The sequence below is a fragment of the Chrysochloris asiatica genome, unplaced genomic scaffold, assembly GCF_000296735.1.
Source record: "Chrysochloris asiatica unplaced genomic scaffold, ChrAsi1.0 scaffold00151, whole genome shotgun sequence".
NCBI classification, from domain to species: Eukaryota; Metazoa; Chordata; class Mammalia; order Afrosoricida; family Chrysochloridae; genus Chrysochloris; species Chrysochloris asiatica.
The window spans coordinates 3,812,590-3,830,899 of record NW_006408669.1 but is presented as its reverse complement, the minus strand read 5'-3'; the positions used below and the strand labels follow the sequence as shown (position 1 = coordinate 3,830,899).

Genomic DNA, 18,310 nt, shown 5'->3' with positions numbered 1-18,310 from the left:
CCATGATTGTGGAAAACACTTGGTAGTGTGAATTCCAAGCGTGAACTTTGAAGTAACATGATATTGGGTGCGTTTTTGTCCCATCTCCACAGCCTTTTTCACACCTCTCAGCAACTTGAAGGTCCCCACAGTCTCCTCACCAGCTGCACCTCAGAAACCCTGTACAAATCTTAACAGCACCCATTTAGCTTTTAAAAATGTATCATGTGGCAAGGAGAGTGAGCAGATTCTCAAACCGAACAGCAAAAGGAAACCTTTTAAACTCCATACAGTGATGCCCTTTGAGCCTCTTTGTGGCAGGAAGATGTTATACTCCCCCCACCCTTATCATTTCAATCCTTCAGTTAATAGCAAAACAGATAACCTTCCAATTCAAGGACTAGATGGTTCCCTGCATTTAAATAAACGCAGCTTCTTCTAACCCAGTGCTTTCCAGTAGAATTGTTTTATATCTGCCCTGCTAAAAAATGGTAACCATTAGCCACCTGTGGCTATTGAGATGTTAAAATGTAGCTGAAGTAATCAAGAAAATAAAATTTAAATAAGCTTATATTGTGCGGCACTGTAGGACTACAAGGTCAGTTTGAATCACAAGGTTGGCAGTATAAACTCACCAGCTGCTCCTTGGAAACCGTATACAAGAGCCAGAACCAATTCGACAGAACTTAACAACAGTAACAACCGAATATGGCTTGTTGGAGTCCACGTGGTACTGTAGGATAAGCACTGGACTGCTAACTACAAGGCCGGCAGGTCAAACCCACCAGCATGCCTTGGAAACCCTATACAGGGTTGCTGACTCAGAACTGACTCCATGGCACTGAACAACAACAACAAATACCACTTGTTGTTGTTGTTTGACCCTGACGCATTGTAACGCCTTATGTGCAGAGCAGAGCTGTATTCCACAGAGCTTTCACGGCTGTGATCTTTTGGAATCAGATTGCCAGGCCTTCCTTCTGAGGTGCCTCTGTGTGGGATCAAGCTACCAACCTTTTGTCTTTGCTTGGGGTCTGGAGGCTCTTACCTTTCTTTTGGGCCCACTCTGAAGTCTTTCTTGTCTGCCCTCAAATCAGCGTAAGAATCTTTTAGGGTTCTTCTTAAGGAGAGAATCTTTTTTCCGCCCCTCGTGTCATTCTTACCCAAGAACTTGAATGTCGTATTTATGCCTTTTCACCACTCCTCTGTTGTTTCTCTGCCTCTATCTGTTGGGGTCCTGGTGTGGTGCTATGAGCTAATGTGCTGGACTGCAAAGTTGGTTTGAACCATAAGGTTGGTGGTTCAAGCTCATCAGCCACTCCTTGGAAATCCTTTACAGGGTTGTTATGGGTCAGAACCAACTCGATGGCTCTTAACAACAATAATTTGTTAGAAGCACAAGTGAAAGGGAGGAGAAGTGGTCAGGACTGGGTGAGCAGTAAACATTTGCTTGTCCTCTTTCTGAATGCCTCCACAATCCCTAATGATTGTATTTGCACAGATCCTACAACTTCCCTCTTTTGGTAAAAATTGTTTGTACCAAAGTTCATTTTGACTGGAGTTTTAGAAGAAGGTGCTGGGAATTTGTTTTACCATGGGATAATTTGTCTCTGATCCAGTCCCAACTGGAATATCTTTCCAGTAAACTCTATTTGCATGTTACAATCATTGTCCCTGCTCAAGGGAGCTGGCCTTTGTGCATTGGCACCCTTCCTGTCCTTATCAGAGAGCCCTGTGACTGCTCAGCCTGCACTTTATCTGTAGATTTAGATTTAGAATGTTTTGGTTCGGAGGCTCAGCATTAGCTGTGGCTAATTTTGCTTAAGATCAGGCTGGACAAAGGGACAGGATGAATGCAGGAAGCTCACTAAGAGCTGACCGCCTTCCATATATGGGTCTTTGGCAGCCGTCCCACTGAGCCTGCACCAGGCATCAGGGAAGCCAGTGGCCCTCTGAAATTCCATACTTACTTTTTTCTAACTTTTCTATTATGAATTGAGTGAAGGTTTACAGAGCACATCATCAGTTTCCCATTCAACAAATCATAGACTTCATTTCATTTCAATGATTGCAGTCCCCTAAATGTAGTAATTGCCGAAATCCCAGTTCCTACATGTGATTCTTGTTTCCATTCCATCCTCTTTCCCCGGCCTTCTGAATTTTGTCCTTAGATAAATGCTGCCCTTTTCGATCTTGAATGTTTGACCATTCCATGGTGTGCATACCTCATTAGTGTTGTTGTTCCTGATGTATACTTATCTGCTGCTTCGGTTGAAAGTTGAGTCACGAGTGTAAGTTCAGTTCTGGACCTGATGGTGATGATGTCTCATGTTTCTTTCTCTGACCAGTAAGCCTTGTCTTTTGCATATCTTGGAGTTTTGTTCCATATTTTCTCCCTTCCAGAACGATTGGTAGTGGTCGCTGGGCACCATGTAACTCTTCTGGTCTCAGAGTTGTGGAGACTGATGTTTATGTGTTCCATTAGTCCGTTGGACTAGTTGATTCCAAGCGTCAAGTTGATTGGACAAAATCGATTCCAAATATCATTAGACAAGTTGATTCCAATTTTGATCACTCTTTTTTCCTTTAGATAGGGAGAGACCAATGGCTGCACCTGTAATGGCTTCCATGAGCTTTTACGATCCCAGTCACTATGCACAAAAGTAGGATGTAGAATATTCACATTTACTTTTTTGTTTTCTTTAACTTTTTATTGTGAATTGAGTGAAGGTTTACAGAGAAGGTCATCAGTTTTACATTCAACAAACCCTACACTTTGCTACACTACATGGTTGCAATCTTCTCCGTGTACCAACAGTTAGCAGCATTTACCTCTCTTCACTTTAACTATTGCATTTCTCCCTGTGTCTCCCGCTACCTTCATCTTTCCTTTGTTAATCTCCCCTTATTGTATATTACCTGCCCTGTCACCCATGTTAATGTGTGTCTATACTCTAACGCATAAGTAATTCACATTTACTTTTTCTTTTTTTTAAGTTTTTATTGTGAATTGAGTGATAGTTTACATGGAAGAACATTGGTGTTACACCCATTGTTTCATTGCAATGATTGTAATCTCCTCTGTGCATCAGCATTCAACAGTATTTGTTTCTATTCCCTCTGTATTTTTGGGGGGGATGTACACAAAAACACTCAGGGATATATACTCATTTAAACAACCAAAGGGCACATTCTGCAAGCCTGCCTCCTGGCCACCAGCACACAGACTTTCTTTTTCCATGGGTCTAGAGTCCTCAGCTGCTCTATTTCGTCATGTCCCCATCTCTGCTCCCACTGCTTATCTGGATGGTGGTGGTGGTGGTGGTGTGCCATGGAGTTGGTTCTGACTCATAGCCACCCTGCATAGGGTTTCTGACGCTGTAAATCTTTACAGGAGTAGAAAGTCTCATCTTTCTTCCACGGAATGGCTGGTAGTTTCAAACTGCTAAGCTTGAGGTTAGTAGCCCAACTCGTAAACACTATGCTACCAGAGATCCTTGCTTCTCTGGATAGGGTCCCACATTCTACCTGTGCTCTTCTCTCTTGATGGTCCTAGGATCCTCTGTTCCTGAACTGTAAGATTAACTACTACTCCCCCCTTTTTGTTACAAACTTTCTACCTTTTACAGTTTTAACATTTACTCTTTTTTTAAAAGTTTTTATTGTGAATCAAGTGATAGTTTACATGGGGGAACGTCAGTTTTACACTCATCGTATTGTATTCATTTCATTGCAATGATTATAATCCCCTGCATGCTTCATCATTCAACAGTATTTGCTTCTATTCCAGTTTTTTTTGGATGTGAACCAAAACACACAGCCAAAAGGCACACCCTGCAAGCCTGCTCCCTGGTCACCAGCACACATCCCCTCTCCCTCCATGAGTCTAGAGTCCTCAGCTGCTCCATCTCTCCATGTCATCATCTCTGCCTTCATCTCTGGCGTTGCTGCTTCTCTGGGTAGGGTCCCACACTCTGTTCCTGCTCTTCTTCCTTAATGGTCCCAGAGTCCTCTGTTCCAGGTCTGTAAGATCGACCACTCACCTCTTTTTGCTACAAAACTTCTACCTTTGCAGTTGCTACAATCGCAATTAGTCATGATAACAATTATTCACTACTGAATCATGAGAGTCTGTCCCATCTCCTTTCACCAGACCTGTCTAGACAGGATGAAAACCACTCAGTGGTGATTCTAGCTCTCCCCCGTCCCCCGAACACTCTGAATCTAAACACCCTCTTGAAAACTTGTAAGCTGATCCCTTCATGCCTTTATAGCTCCCCCATTTTAGGTAGCCCATGTCTAAGTTGCCCATCCCTATCAACCCTGTATACAGAGAGGATGAGAATCACATTTACTTTTAAATGTAGTGTATTTTTCTTCTTTGTTTTGTGGTTTGGTACTGTAATTTAAGAAGGACTTACTAAGGTAGCTTAGTAGTCAGGTGTTTAATCTACCAGCTGCTCCACGGGAGAAGGCTGAGCCCCACCCCCAGAGTTTTTGATTCAGTGAACCTGGGGTGGGGCCCTAGGATTGCAGTTCCAACAAGTTCTCAGGTGATGGTGATTCTATTGGCTCAGGACTGCACTCTGAGAGCCGCTGTCTAGTGGAATCTTCCTTGCTTCTGCCTGCTGGGGAGGAGGGGAAGTGTTGTCCTCCCCATGCACTTTTGACCTTTTAGATTTTGCCTTATGATTAGCCCAACCCTTGGAGTTGTGTTGTTCACTCCTTTGGTCCCTGCTTGCATCTTGCACCAGACACCCCTAACCTCAGAGGCCTGGGTGAGAGTGATCTGCTCTGGATGCTGCTGAGCTGCTAAGAAGGAGCCTGGGGAGTTGTGGGCTTTGGGATGATAAAAACCCTGGGTTACTGTAAATATAGTTTACTTTCTAACAGGACTTTCAGCAAACTTAGGAGCTGCAGGTCCCGCTCAGTGTGATCAGGGTTGTAAGGTTGCCCACAAAACCTTATTAATTCTTCAAAAAACCCTGTTCAATCTTCAGACTTTTTAGATAGACTCCGGTTGTTCTGCCTTGGAGTTAGAAAACAAACAGAGCTCCCTTGAGTTCCCACTGGGATATTATTTTTCTAGCATGGAATAAAATATATATATATATATATATATATAAGATAAATTTGCTTATTTTTGCTAGGCTGGCTCATAGAATACAAACAGACAGTGTCCCATCCCGTCCTTGTCCCCTCCCCCATCACAAGAGACTGGGGAGCCAAAATAATTCTTGGCTGTAAGATGGTTTGCCCTTTCTGGTAAAATAATCAGCTGTGCACCCGTGTCAGGGGGTTTCTGACAGGGCCACCAAGGGATGTTCTGTTCCTAGGGCCCAGGTTAACTTTGGCCATGATTTTCTCTGCCTCACAGCATTATTTTGACAGTGGTTTGGGAAAATAGTTCTAAATGGAAGAACATTTAATGAGCTCAAGATTAGCAGTTCCAATCCACCAGCCACTTCGAGGGAGAAAGATGAATTTTTCTGTTCCTGTAAAGATTTACAGTGTCAAAAACACTATACAGGGTTACTGTGAGTCGGAACCAACTCCACAACTCTTAACAACTACCGCCTAGTATCGACTCAGGTATTATTATTACTCCAATTTTATACATGAGCTAAGGAGACCTCAGAAGGGTCAGGCTCTTGCCCACATTCAGCTAGCTCCTTTCTGAGTTCACAGCCTACATCCTTCACGTCTGTGCTCATCTTCCTGTATTGTGTGCCCTCAGCTCTTTGACCACATTGCCGAGTGCCTGGCCAACTTCATGGGCCAACTACAAATCAAAGACAAGAAGCTCCCGCTGGGTTTTACCTTCTCGTTTCCCTGCCACCAGACTAAGCTAGATGAGGTAAGATGGGCTCTGCACTTTTCATCGCTAAGGCCTTGGGGCTGGGAGCATGGAAAGGACTGATGGGTTGCACAGACAAAGTGGGAGCATTCTGCTCTTCTGAATGACTAAATCCTTAACACTTGGTGTATGAAGGGATGGTGACAAAGTATCAGAATCTGGGGAGGTCTTTATCACCCTTCTTTCCACTCCCCTCCACTCTTTTCCTCGATTTCACATTATCTCTTTCTGTCTCAGGGAACAGGGCTAAGATTAGTCAGGAATAGTTGTGTTATGATAATGATTCTAGAAAGAAAGGTAACTGGAAAGTTGAGGACTTTTGGGGCGCTGACACTGACACTGAGGATACAAGTAGCTGATTTTGACAGCTCTGTGACTTCCCCTTTCTACTTCTGGCAGTCAGTTATGGCGAAGTCATTCACTTCCTCTCCACTTCCCTGGTCTCTGATGGGCCCAAACAGCTTCATCCAAGGCTCATCAGAAAACAATACAGACGCCGCCATGATTTTCACTTTAACACGGTGTCAGTGGTCTCTGCTAAAGGTTCTTGTTTCAGGTGTGTGATCCAAATTTTGGTTGGGAGGAAATCAATGATCATGACTTGGCTATTTTCCAGAGTTTCCTGGTCACATGGACTAAGGGGTTCAAGTCCAGTGGTGTGGAAGGAAAAGATGTAGTGGCGCTGATCCGGAAGGCAATCCAGAGAAGAGGGGTGAGTCGGGACAGCTGGGTGTGCACTTTGCAGTCATGGTGGGATGTTGGGCTCTGGAGGCTCTTTTCCTTTCATCTGGGGCTGCTCTGAAGTCATCCCCTGTCTGCCCTCAAATCAGCCTAAGAACCTTTTAGGGTGAGGATTTCGTGTCTTCTCTCCTGGTCATGCTTACCCAATAGTCTTCTATGTGATCAGATGTTGTGGGAGTTTTCAGATGAGCACAGCAGATAAAATCATCTTAGTCTTGGGATCAGAAAAACCAGAAAAAGACTTGAAGTGGGGATGATGTTGACATCGGTATGACATGGAGCAGAGAGAAGACCAAGTCAAGGTCTTACCACAGAAGAGGGAGAGAGAAGACAAGGCAAGATACGGCCATCTCTTCTCAGTGCAGTGATGGTTATAAGCAAGTCTGCCGGAGGCTTTGTGGAAAGTCTTCCGCGGTGAGGACGAGTGGATTGAGTTTCTGGATCTGCAGTGAGGACGAGTGGAGTGAGTCAGGCTGGATCAGAAGCCAGGTTTTCAGCTCAGTAGAAGTGATGAGGGGCATCCCGGCTGCACCTGAGCTGTGTGACTTCCTGCTCTTTCTCTCCATCTTCACAGCTGTAACCTTCTGTGATAGTTGAAGGTCAGAGGCCTCCTTTTATCTCCACAGGACTTTGATATCGATATTGTGGCTGTGGTGAATGACACAGTTGGGACCATGATGACCTGTGGTTATGATGACCAGAACTGTGAGATTGGCCTCATTGTGGGTGAGTGAATGCTGATGCATGTGGGCTGGTGTTGACCAGTGGATGGAGGTGAGGGCTGGAAGGGAGAAGGAGTTGGTGGCCTGGGTGTTCCTTTGTACTTTATATTTGAAGATGAGTGGTGTAGTCGCTCTGACAGGCTGAACAAGGATCGTGCGACTCTTTTTCATGTAGTGGTGTGCTAACAGAGACATCCTTCAAGAGCTGTGATGTTTCTGCATTGTGCCAAGGGGTCCGTAGGAGAGTGTGGTGTAAAATATCCAGTGCCACATGAAGGCCTCATGCTCTGTCCACTGATGATGTGTTAACTTGTGGAGTTCAGGCTGACAGAGAATTGGGACATGTATTGGGATGCCCTGGGATTCTACAGTAAGGACCCCCAGCCAACTGGGCAGCCTTAGAGTGGGATGGTGGGGTAAGAGGGAGATGTGGAGTTGGAGTAGAGGACGGTGTGGTGGGTACTGACCAGTTCCTTATCTGGCCAGGTACTGGCAGCAATGCCTGCTACATGGAGGAGATGCGCCACATCGACACGGTGGAAGGTGATGAGGGGCGCATGTGCATCAATATGGAGTGGGGAGCGTTTGGCGATGATGGCACGCTCAATGACATTCTCACTGAATTTGACCGAGAGATCGACATGGGCTCACTGAACCCCGGGAAGCAACTGTGAGCAGGAACACCTGTGTGTGTGTGGGCTCAGCATGGGCTGTGGACCCAGGAGCTGAGTTTGGGTTTGGGTCGGGCCTGGGTGGTGGCTCTCATGCTGTCATTTGCAGTCTTACATCCCTACAGGATTGCCAGAAATGCCCGCTGGTTATGGGGATGTTTTTGAGTCACAGAAGACCAGTCATGGGCCAGAATCAGGGTCTCCGAAGTATCCTTTCATAGCTCCCGCCCTGTCCCTGCCCAGAGGACAAGGCTCAGACAGACGAGTATTAATTTACGAGCTGAGACTCTGAGTCAGACCTCTGACAGAGTCTCCCATGAACTAGACTGGACCCAAAGGAGTTCCAGGATCCCTTGTCTCAGCTACAGGTCATCCCAGCATCTACTGGAAAAGTTGGTTAAGGGCCCTCCTTGGCCTTTTTCCCTGGATCCTATGACCTAAACACTGTCCTGTGGTGTATATCTATCAACCCCCGGGGGGAGACTGTTACGGAGGGCCCTGACATTTTGGTCCCTGAATGCTACACATTCCAGCCTGGCCAGATTTGGTTTTTATGAAACATTATTTCACTTTGACAAGCATGTGCCAAATGAAGATCTTGAAACAGGGATTGCTGTAAGCGCTGAGGGCCACTGCAAACATTTTGAGCCATGCAGCAGCCCCTCTGGGTTCTTCTTGTGGCCTTGAATGTTTTAGAAAAGCTTTTAACACAGATCTCAGAGTAAATTAGAGAATTCCGACCCTATAAGCCAGGCCAGCAGTGGGTAGCTATTTTCTCTATAGAAGAGTTCTTGCTTCCTCAAAGTCTGGCTTATTTAAGTCACAAGCTTCTTTCACATGTTGAGGCGTGAGTCCATCTACAGGGAATGTTGTACTGGTTGTGTGTGCCCTAGGTGGTGAGGGATTTATGGGCTGAAAAGTCCCTCAGTACCTGCCTTCATTAATGAGGCACGCCTCAGTCATCCCAAGTAGCCATATGCCCTTTGAAGTGTTGAAAGACAAAATTGCCACCCGAGCCTTGTCAGCACACCACTGGTTTGTCCTGAGACAGAGTAAAGGTTGGGAGGACAGATACCAAATTGTCAGCCATGGCAGTCCTGAAACTTTTGGTTTTCTTGTTCTGTTTCAACATAAATACATAAGTGTTGACTGCCGCAAAGTGTTTTTTAAAAACTGGAATGAAGAAGTGTAAAACGCTAGTCTCACTTCAGAGTCCAGCGCCCCCACATCCTCTAGAACCAGCATGTGGTTTGTTCAGGTGAGAGAAGATGGGAAAGCAGACAGGCATGTTCCTCACCATTTGTGCAGGGCAGTGCTTCAACGTTTTAAATGTCCCCTCTGTTCAAGCGACTTGCAGTTCTCCATATATAGCTCCAGTCCTGCTCCTTCTAGCCTTGGAGTCTTAAGCAGTCACTTCCTGGGGCCTTGGTTTCCTCATTTGCCATGGGCACTAGATGGCTGGCACACCTGCTTCCCTCCCTGGGCCTCCTTCTCGCCATTGCCCCTTCTAATTCATCCTGGACACAGATTATCTCTGAGATACCAAGAAATGGTACTACCTTGCCAAAGAAAATTGCTAGGGCTTGTTCGTTTTCCCTGTCAGACATTCCTAGCCAGAGGAATGCTTTCAAAAAAGAAAACAGTGTCACCTAGTGTTAGAAAAATAAATTACCTGAGGGCCCTCTCAGCAGGGTGGCTGGCCCCTGCCTTCCTAAAACAGGCTTTTTATCCTATCACTTGCCTGCTCCGAAACTTCCAGCCAGTCCCACTTCCAGGTTCCCGGAGACCACCCAACAGAAGAGAACTTGGCACATCTGTTCCACCCTGCCCTTCCAATCTTTCCCTCTCACCCTCTGCCCAGTTGTTTCAACGCTGCGTTCTCAGGATTCTATAAAGGCTGGCAGAAAGGAGGCTCACTGGACCTCTGCCCCCAACTTTATCAAACTGACTCCCTTTTTCTCTTGAAAATATTGAGAGTCTGTATAAAGTTTTACTTTAAGGTATTTCCTTGCAGGAGAAAAACATTTAAATAATCACTACCCTACATATTTGTTGTTGTTAAGTACTGTTGAGTTGGCTCTGACTCATAGCAACCCTGTAACAGGGTTTCCGAAAAGAGGCTGGTGAGCTTGAACCACTGATCTTGCAGTTCAAACCAACCTTGCAGTCCAGTGCATTAACCCACAATGCCACACCAGGACTCCTACCCTACACATAGCTGCTGGATAATGCACTGGACTGCAAGGTCAGTGGTTCAAATCCACCAGATGCTCCTCAGAAATCCTATAACAGGGTTGCTGTGGGTTGGAACTGAGTCGACAGCACTTAACAACAAATACAACAACACATAGCTTAAGGAGCCCTTGTGGCATAGTGGGTTACATGTTGGGCTGCTAACCTCAAGGTTAGCAGTTCTAATCCACTAGCTGCTCCATGGGAGAAAGAAGAGATTTTCTCTTCTTGTAGATTTATAACCTCAGAAGCCCTGTATATACAGGGTCATTATGAGTTGGAACCAACCTGACGGTACCACCACCAAACAAAGCTTGTTGCCGTTGGGTCAATTCCAACTCATGACCATTCCATGCCATAGAGCAGAACGGCCCATAGGGTTTTCTTGGCTATAGTCTTCATGTAAGTACATGACTAGATCTTTCTCCCATAGAACTGATGGTTGGTCTAAACCACCAACTTTCTGAACAGTTAACTTACTTTAGCTCAGAAGCCAGGCTGTTCTGGAATGTTCTGCACTCCCTGGGTGTTTAGTTTGGTGCTGGAAGGCCTGTTGTTCTCCATGGTCCAGGCTTACACAGCCTGTAGAGAGCAGTCCACATTCCCCACTCCTCAAGGCCCTACTGAGCTGTCCCTCTCTATACTCCTCAGTCCTGGTGACTGGACACACTAGCACTTAGCTGTGCGTCCACCTCTAACGTGTGTTTGGAGTTTTGCGTGTGTGCGTGTTGCTTCCAGAGTTGTGAATTCATTGACAGTGGGGACTCCCCTTTGGGGGTTGGCGTCTGTGTCCTGCAGGTTTGAGAAGATGATCAGTGGGATGTACATGGGAGAGCTGGTGAGACTGATCCTCGTGAAGATGGGTAAGGAGGAGCTTCTCTTCGGAGGGAAGCTCAGCCCGGAGCTCCTCACCACAGGCCGCTTTGAGACCAAGGATGTTTCAGATATTGAAGGGTAAGTTTCTGGCGGCCTTGCCACCTCTCGCTTCACTCGGTCTCTGGAAGGGTAGATGGGCAATTGTGGAATGATGAAAGGGCACTTGCATTTGATCCTCCAAATATGGAGCACAAGAGGGCCTCACCTAACGATGGCCATGGTGGGTCTGTGGTGTAGCTGTACTGTCGTGCTGTTCTTAGCTGCACCGAGTTGGCCCCTGACTGATGATGACCGCATGTACAATGAATGAGATTGGACCATTCAAATACACAGAGTTTTCATTGACTGACTTTCAGCATTAGATCACCAGCCCTCCCTACTGGCCAGTCTCAAAAAGAATTCTATCCTGATCTCTGCTTCGTAACTGAAATAGGTCCTTGGGTAGCTCTGAGTCTTACCTGTTATGTGGATTCTGTGGAGTAGACCTGAAATTTGTATCGTTACTGACTGGCAGGGGCAGGAGAGATGGGGAGGGATGATTTTTGGTTTTATTATTCAATTAGCAATATTTGAAGACTGGGGTCTAGTTTCTTGTACTGGATATTTCCATGTGTAGATTGAAGAGGTCTTACTCCTTTAAGGACCAGGTGGTGCTAAGGGGACTTGGGTGCTAATGGGAGTGGTGAAAGCATCCAAATGACTTGGAAACTCTGGAAAGAAGTACCTGTTGTATTGCTGAACCTTGAGGGGTGAAAGTCCTCGTTTTCATAAGGCACTTACATCCCCTAAGAAGTGGGGCTATGCCATGCTCCCGTCCTCTCCCACCACCTGTAGATACAAACTTCATTGTGAAATGCTATCCCACCTGTAACTCAGGAGTAGGTCACCAACCCCCTACATTTGTGTCCTTCTCACTTGATAAACCAGAGGCCAGTTTGAGAACATCTGTGATGTCCTGGGGAGGAGGAGGGGAGGGGGGATGGACTCACTGCTTCATCCTGGGAAATATGGTGGGCCCCACGCTGGGTTCACATGGTCACAGGTGTTTGGTGGCAGAGACAGCCGTCCTTCAACCTTGCCCCTGAAACAAGCAAACATCCCAGACACTCACACACACATACAATTTGGTGTGTAAAGAAGCAAGTACAGTACATTGTCGTTATAAAGTAGATGCATAAGAGATGCTCATTTTTCTCATGTGGAAAATGGTGATAAGAGGTCAGCTGGAGGGCAGGTGGAGCAGCATTCTGTGTGTGTGTGTGGATGTGTCTGTGCATGTGTTGTGTTGTGCGTATGCACATGTGTGTGGTGTCTGTGAGCATATGCTCAGGTTTGGCCATGGTGCTTCCCCTCTTCTCCTAGGTGGCAGTAAGTGAAGTAAGTGTGTGCTCTCCATGGGGGGTGGGGTGTGCCGAAGCAGAGGGCTTTCCTGGCCAATCTACTTGGCCCTCTCTCACTGGCCACAGTAGGCTACACACCATGCCACATGCTCTCTTCCTGTTTCTCCAGGGAGAGGGATGGCGTCCGGAGGGCCCATGAGATCCTTGTGCGCCTGGGCCTGGACCCCACGCAGGAGGACTGTGTAGCCACTCACCGGATCTGCCAGATTGTGTCCACGCGCTCGGCCAACCTGTGTGCGGCCACTCTGGCAGCAGTGTTGCGGCGCATCAAAGAGAACAAGGGAGAGGAGCGATTGCGTTCGACCATTGGAGTTGATGGGTCTGTCTACAAGAAACACCCCCAGTGAGTCAACATTTGGGGGATTGGGCTGGGCTGACTGTAGAGTACTTGGGGACCTTGGGACAGGCTCACAACACTGTAGTGACTCCATGGGCACAGCCAGCTCCAGCTTGCATTTTGGGTGTGGACTTGAGAGTCATTGTAGAATAAAGGCTCAGAGTTCAGATTGCTCAGTGGAAACTGGGCAAGTGTTTTCTGGTGTGGGTGAAGGTGGTTTCTGAAAGCCAAGCTCGACTCAGGCTCATCTGGCCATGGGGGAGTCTTTTTTATAACTCCTAGGTAAATTAATATTTCTCTTTTTTGACTTTCTCATGACCCCTGGGAGTCCTTTCAGATGCCCTGCCCTCTTGCAGAGGCTACCCTAGTCTAGTGAGTTTCCTTGGGTAACGTTGGTATTGGGACCTAGAGGAACTCTTTCATTTCATCTGAGCACCAGGTCATGGTACCATCATTAACTGAATGGTTTAATACAGAAGGCCCTGGCCCTGAGATTCCCTAGTGTCCTACTCCAGTGCTTCAAGTCACCAGTGTGCTCATATATCATCTGGGGACCTTTTAAAAGGCAGACCTGATACTGGTACAATGAAAGATACATTGATCAATGGAACAGAATCGAGAATCCAGAAATTAATGCATCTACATACAGCCAACTGATTTTTGACAAAACACCTAAATGTCTTGCATGGGGAGGGGATAGTCTCTTCAACAGATGGTGCTGGCAGAACTGGAAAGTGATATGCAAAAGATTGAAACAAGACCTTTACCTCACACCTTATACAAAAACCAAATCAGCACAGATTAAAAACCTAAATATGAATCCCAAAATTATGAAGGCCATCAATGAAAAAATAGGAACAAATGTGAGGGCACTAATTCAGGGAATACACAGACTACCAAAACTTTTGAAAACTACACAAACAAAAGTAAACAAAATAGATGATTGGGATGTACTAAAAATGAGAAACATATGTGCATCAAAAGACTTCACCAGAAGAGTAAAAAGGGAACCCATAGAATGGGAAAAATTTTTTTGCAATGACACATCGACAAGGGACTCATTTCTAAAATATATAGGAAACTACAACACGTCTACAAGAAAAAGACAAATAAACCAATTAAAAACTGAGCACAGGACATGAACAGACATTTCACCAAGGAGGAGATCTGGGCAGCCAACAAACATATGAAGAAATGTTCACAATGACTAGCCATTAGAGAGATGCAAATCAAAACAACAATGAGATATCATCTCACACCAGCAATAACAGCAAAGATCAAAAAAGTAGAGGACCATAAATGCTGGTGGGGATGTGGAGAGACTGAGACGCTCATGCATTGCTGGTGAGATTGCAAAATGGTCCAACCTTTCTGGAAAGCAATATGGCATTATCTCAGAAGGTTAAAAATAGAAATACCTTATGATCCAGCAATTCCTCTACTTGGTGTTTACCCACAAGAAATATGAGCCATAGCACGAGTAGATATGTGCACATCAATGTTCATAGCAGCACTATTTACAATAGCAAAAAGATGGAGACAGCCTAAGTGCCCATCAACTGAAGAATGGATAAACAAACTGTGATACATACACACAATGGAAAATTATGCTACCTTGAAGAATAACAAGGAAGCTATAAGCTATCACATAACATGGATGAAACTTGAGGACATTATGTTTAGTGAAATTAGTTAGTCACAAGAAGAGAAATACTGCATAGGACCACTACTGTAAAAGACTAAGAAAAAGAACCCATACTAAAGTGGGGGTGGGGGGTGGGCAGTGATTCTTTGCTGGTTACTGGGATGTGGGGGATGGAGTGAGGGGAGGGAGAGGAAGGTGGAGCACAGAGTACGGAATAGACGCAGGATAGTTTGGGTGCTAGGGAGGGGAACAATTCACAAGAAGGGGGAGGGGAATGGAAGAACAAGGCAGATGGGAGAACAATTAGGCAGGTTTGCATGAGTTAGTGGGACAGAAGTAAATAATGATGTATGCATAACCTTGGAAAAACAGGGCTCTGGGATACAGGAATTGAGACACGGTTGGAATCGGAAAAAGGGGGGGGAAATGTTAAGATGCTTGGCTGTCTTTTGAATCTTGGTTTCCCTGGCATACCATTATAAAATAGACACTTGAGGGGGAGAGAAGGGAATAGCCAGAAATATCACCGTAGTAAGCTTGTAATTCCATCTTCTGCCTATAATGGATTGGAATACCTAAAATAGGGCTACAACTTTCCCAGTGAAGGAGGCTTCCTTTGGAGCCTCTGCATTAGATAAGACCATAGGTAGAATCCTGAACCCCATCTAGAATCTTCAGAGGTGGGAAATTTCCACTTGAAAGGACAAGCAGACCTGCCTGAAGCAGCTAGAAGAACAGAAGATACTTCTTGAAAGAAAGACCAACAGGAAACATACAAAACAATAATGTCAGTCCAACTGACTACTACAAGAACAAGCAAGTTGCTCGCCCAGGAGACATCAAGGCAAGTGGTCGGGTCACCTCAGGCAAACCACCTTCTAAGACTAAGACTCAATGGGAATACATGAGCAGACATGTGCTCTGATTGGTTACCAGGTTCGCCACCAATAAGGGGAAGTGAGGGAAAAACAGCACTGAAGCTGCTAGCCAAGACCTACAACGTTCACTAGACTCCTGTGAAGCCGGGTGGAGACTGCTTGGTCAGCAGTGTGGCAAGACCTAGGGACTCTTGGGCACAGAGTCAGTGACATAGCCACAGAGGACTAGAGTGGAGAGTGAAGTGTCCAGCTGATAAGAAGAGAGGGCAAATGCGTAAGGATACCCACACTTGCAGATAATACTCACTTGACCTGGCTTCAATGACTGGATGATCAGAGCTCACCTAGGAGAAGAAAGAAGAGGAGAAAAAGAGTAATCTGATACAATTTGATGAACTTGACCTACACCTATGGATGCAGTAGATCAAAAGAAGGAACAAATCCTTACAGCAAGAATCATTCCCACCCTCTCCATACACAGAGTAGGCAGGGATGGGCAACTTGGACATTGGCTACCCGAAATGGTGGGGCTACAAAGGCAAGAAGTGACTGGTTGATGATGCATGAAGGGGATTGTAACCATGGCTGTGAAATGATATACAATAGGATGAATGTAGAGCTAATGCTCTCCCATGTAAAGTATCAAATAATTCACAATAAAACATTTTTTAAAAAGGCAGACCTGATCCAGGATTACCCAGCATTTCTAGCAGACCCTGAAGCAGTTGCTCTAGGCCACAGACCACAACCAGAGTGGAGAGACTCCGGGGAGCAGGGCTCAAAGCAGTCTCCTTCCAGAGAAATTGGTGCTCAGCCTGCTGTTGTTCTTAGCTGTTCAGACAGCTTTAGGATGATTGGTAGAAATTGATTGAAGCTAGAGAGAGGAGGACCAAGTCTAGAGGAAGACCATTTCTAGTTTCTCTATTTTGGGTCTTTCCCAGACAGTGATGAAATGTGGAAAGTGGGTGAAGCTGGTATCACCAGATTGCACTTAGGCAGCGACAGCAAAAGAAGCCAATTGTACCATATTGGATAGGGGAGCGAATGGGCCAGTTCAATTAGGAAGGGAAGTCTTACGTGACCTCATGCAGGGGATAGTAGCTTCTTAGAAGGACCTTTCCTTTCAACATGGGGGCAAAAATCCCAGTAAGAGTCATCACAGTTTATGCGGCCATGACTTCCCCTACCTTGGGGAGGAGGGGGAATGGATATATTTAGGCCACCATCTACTCTTACACATGCTCATGGCATTTGGTCTGTGGTGGTTAGCTTCTACCCAACCAGACACTCCACTGACCCTAACCATGGACTCCTGTCTCCCCATCTTGGTGACTGCAGCTTCGCCAAGCGTCTTCATAAAGCTGTGCGGCGCCTGGTGCCCGACTGCGACGTTCGCTTTCTCCGCTCCGAGGATGGCAGTGGCAAGGGGGCGGCCATGGTGACAGCAGTGGCCTACCGCCTGGCTGACCAACACCGAGCCCGGCAGAACACCCTTGAGTCTCTGAAGCTGAGCCACGAGCAGCTCTTGGAGATCAAGAGGAGGATGAAAGTGGAAATGGAACGAGGTCTGAGAAAGGATACTCACGCCAGCGCCCCTGTCAAGATGTTGCCCACCTATGTGTGTGACACCCCTGACGGCACAGGTACGTGGCAGGGTTGGTGGACCTCCATGGTGGTCTTGTGTCCCAATGTGGATGCTCTGGGAGGGCTGGACCCGAACAGCTTCATCACCTATGTTACTAGGGAATCCTAGCTCTGTAAACTTGACTGAGTCCTTCTGCTTAAAATGGAAGTCATAATAGTCAATATTTAGTGAGTATTTACTATGTGTCAGATACTTTTATAAGAACTTTATAAATATGAGTTCATTTAATCTTTGTTCACCATTGACGTTGATATGTTTGGCAGATAACTGGCACAAAAACGCTAAGAAACTTGTCCAAGTTCCCATGGCTAGTAAAGGACAGATCTGGGTTTAAAACCAAGGAAGTTCTAGAGCCAGCTCTCTCAACCATCATCCCATTGGTCTTGTCAGCAAACTCTGATCAATGAAGAATCAGCAAACTCTGGTCAATGGACCAAATCCAGCCCACCATCTGTTTATATAAATAAAGTTTTATTGGCACATAAGCCATGCCACTTGTTTACTTGTGCTACCACGATAAAGCTGAGTGTTTGTGGTGGAGACAGTTTGACTCACAAAGCTTAAAATGTTTACTCTCAGACATTATAGAAAAAGATCGTTAACCCCTGGGCTAGGCATTTTAACCTAAGAAACTGTGTTCTTTTCCAATTCAAAGAAACACAACCAATGAGCAGGTTTCAGGGGCTGGGGATAGGCCTTGCTCTGCCTGTTCCAGCTGAGTGGCCCTGGGCAAGTGCTTGGCCAAGCTGCATTTTTCCATAAAAGAGGAATCAAATGCTTCCTTCTCAGGCTTGCCTAAGGGTTGAGTGAAGACTGTGTGAGAGGAATACGGCTCCAACACCTGGCCTTTGTAATTACCCAACAAAGGAGAGTTTTCTCATAAGAAAAGATTTCACTTCGGTTTTCCTTGGAGTGTTTAGCATTGCTATTAACATTCATGCTGTCAGCATGAACGGAGTCTTTGGATATTTTTATATGTACTCGCCCAACATTTCTCATGCTCTGCAGAGCTCACGGTGTCTTCTGGGGTCCTGCTACTTGAACTCATTTGAGAAGCTTGAAGGTGGTGCTGTAGGATAAGCACTGGACTAGTACCCACAAGGTTGGCAGTTCAAAGACAACAGCCACGTCTCAGGAGAAAGATGAGGTTTTCTGCGCCCATAAAGATTTACAGTCTTGGAAACCCATTGTAGGGCTGACATGGGTCAGAATCAATTCGGTGGTAGTGGGTTAGGTGATCTTGTTATGCCCAGAATTCAGGGTCCCCAAAGACCACCCAGGAGCCGTGTACCGATGCAAATACATAAGGGTTGTTTAATCAAGCTCA

At 45.9% G+C, this 18,310-nt stretch overlaps 1 protein-coding gene across 1 annotated transcript in view; it reads left to right on the top strand.

Annotated features, from left to right (window-relative positions):
• HK2 (hexokinase 2) overlaps window positions 1-18,310 on the top strand; it is an 87,309-nt gene that overhangs the window by 53,994 nt on the left and 15,005 nt on the right. Inside the window, exons 4-10 of the mRNA XM_006870781.1 lie at window positions 5,717-5,836; window positions 6,453-6,548; window positions 7,204-7,303; window positions 7,786-7,969; window positions 11,001-11,156; window positions 12,588-12,821; window positions 16,677-16,981. Coding sequence (XP_006870843.1) covers window positions 5,717-5,836; window positions 6,453-6,548; window positions 7,204-7,303; window positions 7,786-7,969; window positions 11,001-11,156; window positions 12,588-12,821; window positions 16,677-16,981 — 1,195 coding nt within the window. The remainder of the gene's footprint in view (window positions 1-5,716; window positions 5,837-6,452; window positions 6,549-7,203; window positions 7,304-7,785; window positions 7,970-11,000; window positions 11,157-12,587; window positions 12,822-16,676; window positions 16,982-18,310) is intronic.